The sequence below is a fragment of the Hipposideros armiger genome, unplaced genomic scaffold (genome assembly GCF_001890085.2).
Source record: "Hipposideros armiger isolate ML-2016 unplaced genomic scaffold, ASM189008v1 scaffold_140, whole genome shotgun sequence".
NCBI lineage: Eukaryota > Metazoa > Chordata > Mammalia > Chiroptera > Hipposideridae > Hipposideros > Hipposideros armiger.
This window is the reverse complement of record NW_017731490.1, coordinates 3,106,933-3,112,932: the sequence shown is the minus strand read 5'-3', so window position 1 is coordinate 3,112,932 and position 6,000 is coordinate 3,106,933. Positions and strand designations below refer to the sequence as shown.

General features: G+C 38.8%; 1 protein-coding gene across 1 annotated transcript in view; it reads right to left on the bottom strand.

Moving 5' to 3' along the window:
* Window positions 1-400: 400 nt before the first annotated feature.
* The window catches only part of DGKH (diacylglycerol kinase eta), an 81,868-nt gene continuing 76,268 nt past the window's right edge, over window positions 401-6,000 (bottom strand). Inside the window, exon 24 of the mRNA XM_019650366.1 lies at window positions 401-3,715. Coding sequence (XP_019505911.1) covers window positions 3,663-3,715 — 53 coding nt within the window. The 3' untranslated portion in view covers window positions 401-3,662. The remainder of the gene's footprint in view (window positions 3,716-6,000) is intronic.

Below are 6,000 nucleotides of genomic sequence, written 5' to 3'. Positions count from 1 at the left end.
TAAAATGTATCTAGACCAGTGCTTATCACCTGGCAAAACTTGTTAAAAGGTGTTGATTCAGTAGGTCTGTGTGAATCTGAGATTGTGTATTTCTGGAAGGTCCCAGATGATAAGGATGCCGCCGGTCCGTCGACCACATTTTGAGTAGCAATGCTCTAGACTAGGGGTCGGCAAACTGCGGCTCACGAGCCACATGCAGCTCTTTGGGTACGTTCCATCTCAAAAGTTTGCTGACCCCTGGAAGAGCCAATCCTGTCCCTCGCAACAATTTAAAAATTATTCGAGAGCTATAAATATATTTTTACATAATCACCATTATGTGAATAATATCCTTTAAAAATTTTATAAATAAAACTATGATAGTTTTATTTTCATTTTCAAGTTTACTTCAGAGCCTGTGGCTTGTGAGCCGCAGTTTGCTGACTTACGGTGGTGGCTCTTCCGTCTCAAAAGTTTGCCGACCCCTGCTCTAGACCACTACTATCCAGCGTTTTTGCAACAATGGAAACGGATGGTCAACAATCAGTACTGTCCACTATGGTTACTGAGCCTTTGAAATGTGGCTCGTACAGTTGAGACACTAAATGTCTCGTTAATGTAGATTTAAACAGCCACACGTGGCTAGTGCCTATGACATCGGACAGCACATGTCTAGACATTCAGGGATCCCCTCTTCTCAGCCACAGCAATACATATCACGGTACTCAAATTATCTAACCCGTTTAGATTAGCAAGTTTCCTTTTGTAAAATGCAAACTGTAAAAGGAGTTTCTTTAAATTGTTTTCTTCCTAAAACTTGACTAGATGACTCACGATGGGGGCTAAGATGGGGAGAGGCGAAAGGAGTCATTTTGCAGTGGGACAGCTGATGCAGACAGGGTGGTCCACAGCAGTGAGAATCCCAGCAGCCATCACTGTGAGTTCTTCCTCAGGAAAATGAGACTGAAAGTGGCTGGGTGTTGGCTGGACTCGGCTCCATCCCTCCCAAATTATCTGCATGTGGGGCAGAAAGGTGGCAATTACAGCTGGTAATCAGGAGCAGGCCTGGGCTACTCACCCAGCTGTGTGGTCAGGGCACAGAGACCCCGCCCCTGCACTCCCCAGAGCTGTGATCAGACCCCACGCAGAGCTCCTCCCACTGTCTTTGGAACCCCATATGTTAGGAGAAGCTGGTTCCTCTGTGATACTGACAGGGCCCTCAGGAGGCTCCGAGGGCACCAGCCTGGCAAACAGGTGCAAGTGAAACCATTTGGGTCCTACACAGCCACGCACGGACAAAGCATTCAGGAAAAAGTGCTCGTTTAACAACAAAGTTATCAAAATTGTCATTTTAAAGGCTTTCCCTCATCCAAAAGCTGTCTGCAGGAAAATTCTAGCTAAGGATTCCATCAACTGAGGTTTTACAGTCTATATAACAGATGTTATCTAAGAGTGAAAGATCAACACTAAACAAAAAAAACATCATTTATATCTTACTCTGAATTTTGAAAATGTAGTAGCTTGAGAATCTGGCAAAGGGGTAAACTGGGGGAGTGAAAATCAATAAAGATATTTATATTAATTCCTTGTTTTTTTTAGAGTTCCTTGCCTCCTTCCTCTCCACCAACCTTTCCTTTTTTGGTAGAGCTGGGCAGAGGGAGAGCTGTGATGCCGGCTGAGTTCTGAGAACCGGGCATCGACTATTCCGATTTCACAGGAAGTGCCAGAAGAAACGAACACCTTGCAGGGTGGGGGCCTATCACAGGGACAGGAAAAGGCCTTTGGTTTCATAGGCGTGGATAACATTAACATTATTGTGAGTAGCTTTTTACTCTATTAAGCTACTTGATGTCATTCCTTTTGGAAAATGTCCATTTATTCACAACTTAGGTAAACTATATAGTCCGATACACATGATCAGGAACCCATCGGGTTCATTTATTTTTAAGATATCCAAATTTTATGATTTTACTAGTAGTTAAATATTAAAGTTATAAATAAGAATAAAGTGTCAAATATTTAAACTCCTTTGATGTAATCAAATTAGCTGTCTGACAATAGTTCATTTTAAATGCTTTCCCATCAAAATCTTTCAGCATTCAGCTGAAAATAATTGTCTAGAAAACAGCAAAGAGTGTATATTTCACGTTTATGTGTGTGACTATACACATAAATGTATATGTGTGTATATACAGATATATGTGTACATGTATATAGTGTGTGTATGTGCATCTATTGAGCACCTCCCTAGAAGGTTAATTTATGAAAACTGTCACCACTGGGTCAGTACCCTGTTTACTTCTCTTATATAGAAGATTTTTAAATATAACCGGTATGATTAATTTTTTGGAATAGGCTATCTAAAAGAAGTTTATTTGAGGATATTTTTATGAGTTTTTGATATGTATGCCTTTGGCTTTCAAAGATTTAATCATTGTAATGTTGTCTCCTAATTAGCTTACACTAAAGTACAGTGGTTTAGAAAAATAATATCTACCTGGAAGGATAAAAGAATTAAGTGAGATAATAATAACAATGTAAAGCCCTTAAGAACAAATTAAAATTTCTTCTGTTGGAAAGTTTGGTCCAGAGTAGCCAGTGGGTGAGGGTCTGGGCGACCAATCAGTACACAGATCCCTGGTGAGACCTTGGAGAAGTGCCTGAATGTCAGCCATCTGCTATAGTATAAGTGCAAACAGAGCATTAAGTAATTATTAAATTGAAATGGAAAAATAAGGACACAATGTGGGAATTTTGGTTCAGAAAGCATGGTAAGTGCTGTTAGACGACAGAACATGACATTTTATGGAAATACCCGGAGAATTTCCTTCACACGCATACCTACTGTTTATGTTCGGCTGACGTAAGCTGACTTGCAGAAGATGTGTATCATTGTTGATTATGGCACAGACACATGTTCACAAATTCTCAGATACAGAATATTTATGCAAAAGTCCACGTCAAAGAACAGAAAAGTGCCTTTAGCTAACGAAAAGGTACTTAGGTAGTAATAAATTAACTCCATGAAAACTGACATTAAAACTAAGGGTTACGATATTAGATGTGACATGCAAGAAAGAGAAAGACAATTCAGGCAGAGATTTGCCTTCATTCATAATACTGGGCCGTATTCTCTGACCACGGAGCGCTAGGAATCTGAGGTGATGTCAATCTAATATTCAAAACACAACTTAATTTAGACCTTAGTCCCTTCTCAGTGGTTTTAAGGAAGAAGCCAACACCTCCAATCCGAGACCTAAAGAGTCGTAGCCACATACTGCTGTGCGGTTGCACAGTAAAAACGTTCCATCCGCCCAGGTTAAGGAAAGGAAACATTTTGCAATTCCCCCCTTTGGACAATGCAGTTGTCTCCAGCTCTTCCTAGTACTTCACTAATGTGAACATACTTGAACATGTTAAGTTTGCAAACTAAGAAAATGGCTTTGTGGAATGTACTTTTTGGCACAAAAATATTTTCTAATACCTCAAATCAAAATTTTTCACCCACACCAACCTATCAAGCTGTAGAGGTGCCTCAGTGGTGCTAACTTCTCTAAGCAGAAAACTACCAGAACAGCCAACCGCTTCAAAGGACTGTGTGTTAAGTAGCAATTACTTCCCTTCCAAGGAATAGCACCAATAAGATTACACCTCAGACTGGGGGAGTGCTCCTTCCAAGCTCTTTAATTCCCTGGAGAATTCGCTTCATATGACCCACTTTCAGTATCCCCAGGTCCTAAAAAAAAAAAAAAAGATAGGAAAAGAAAAAAGGTAGAAAGAAAAAAAGAAAGAAGAGAAAGAAGTTTATTGACAAGAGAAAACTGGGGATTAAATATTTAACTTATAATTAGCATTCACTTCATTTATTTTAGTTTGTATTCAATAATTCAGGACATGAAAGCTAGAAAAAATACATTTATAAAACAAAAATAACCTGACATTGAAAAACTACCAACCAGTGAAAAATCTCATCCGGCACCAACTCTTAAATGTAACATTCTCATACATGATACACAAATAGCAGTTCTTTAACAGTCAAAATTAGTTTCTCTTTTATCTTCTTGTTTTTCAAAACATCCAGGTCCTTTTGTGACCTCTGAGAAAAGTGATGTGTGATACCAGGACATCCACAATTAGTCTTAAGGCAACTGTACGTTTCCTTAATAAAATATCAAACTAGAAAGTGAGGCCTAATCCTAAAGGAAGATACCAGCGCCTAGCACATAAATTTGGAATGTAAATGCATTTGCCGTTGCATTTAGAGTCTTTGATTTGAGAGCCATATTTAAATATTCTTTACACTTTGTAACGTGTAAGTGTGAAAAGTTCCTTCAACACAGGCATCGGCGGGTTGATGCTTTTCCTCCCAACACTTTCGGCTCCTTTCCCTCAGCTCTTCTTGTTTCTTAAAGAACTACCTTCCTATAAAGAACCAAGAATTCCGTCGCTAACTTGCAGAAACAGAGGAGACTGTGTGTAGCACACAGCAGGCACTTGGCAAACAAGCACTCGGTGCAGGAATGGATGAAACGCATCCGAGACGAACACAGTCTTTACTATCCGAGAAGCTGAAAGGAAGGGTGAAGGCCTTCTTCCCTACAGCTTCTTTACGTGCAGTGGGCGTACTCCATGTGCTAGTACGTGACATCAAGTAACTTTACAAAACAAAGCTTTTAAAATATTTGAAAATTAGTAAAATGATGACTTCCAAAGCAGCCTAGAAAATAGGGTTATAAAGCACCACGAGATTATTTTTCCGAGAAGATAAAAATTCTAAATATCCACTCTATTTTATAGATTAAGAGCATTATTTACTTCTAAACTTTTAAATGAAGTAGACCAAACTGTTTTACATACATACGTGTACACACACACACACACACACACACACACACACACACACACACACACACACACACTTTCTCCCATAATTACAGTTCTATAGCAACAGTGCTAGTAATGATTCTGAACCCTTCTGGAAAATGCTCTTGATAGGCAGTCCTCTTTTCAAGCTTGAGACAATCTCAGGGTAAAATTTTACAATATTTAACTGACCCTGAAAAGTATTTTCTTGTATGACACTAGGTCATCCACAGTTACACATTTCGTGCATGTGTGCTAAAATAACAAACTTAAAAGGAAGGCCAAATCCTAGAGGAAGATAGGATACCAGTGTCTGCTACCTATTGGGTTGTCGGAAAAGCCATGACGTATTTTTTCTATGTTTTTCGTTGCAAAAGTGCGTCATGACTCTTCCGACAACCCAATATATTTGAAATGTACATGCCTTTATAATTATATTCAGCTTCTTTGATTCATATGGAATACTTAATATTCTTTATACTTTGTGATAACAGTTACCTGATTAAGAAATATATTTAATACTAAATACGTTCTTTTTAGTCCATATGCACATTGTATTCTCAAGAATAAAAACTTGTTTGGGAGAGGCAGGCTCTACTTAAAATGTTACGCTAACTTCTTAGCTATATTTTCTTTAGTTTGAGTTCAATACTTTCATGTCTTCTAGGAGTTAGGCTGTGATAAAGTTATACCTTGATATGTATTACATGTTTATTTTTTCATATTCTTTATTCTTGGCTTTTTCTTTCTTTGGATGAATAGGCCTAATTTTGCAGAAGCATGTTTTTTGGATGTTCAGTTATCTTTCTAGCCACACATACACAACTTTCCAAATGGAGAAAAACCAAAACCAACCAACCGAAGGCCACTGTGTCTTCACCATTTTCTTTGGTGTCCCTCACTTTTTCCTACTGTCTTCCAGGAGACAACATAATGCAATTAAAACACATTAGAAATACTCTCCCTTTGCCACCTTTCACTGTCACATTGCTACCTCCAGTTGTTTTGGAGATAAAGAAGTAACACCTGAGCCAAAATCTGGGCAGACTCAGCCAGGTCATGGGTAGAGGGAGAAGCCTGCCACAAGAGGTGCACTACTAAGGCGAGGGAGGGTTAAGTATTTTTAAGCAAATGAAACAAGGCCAGGGTAGATGAGAT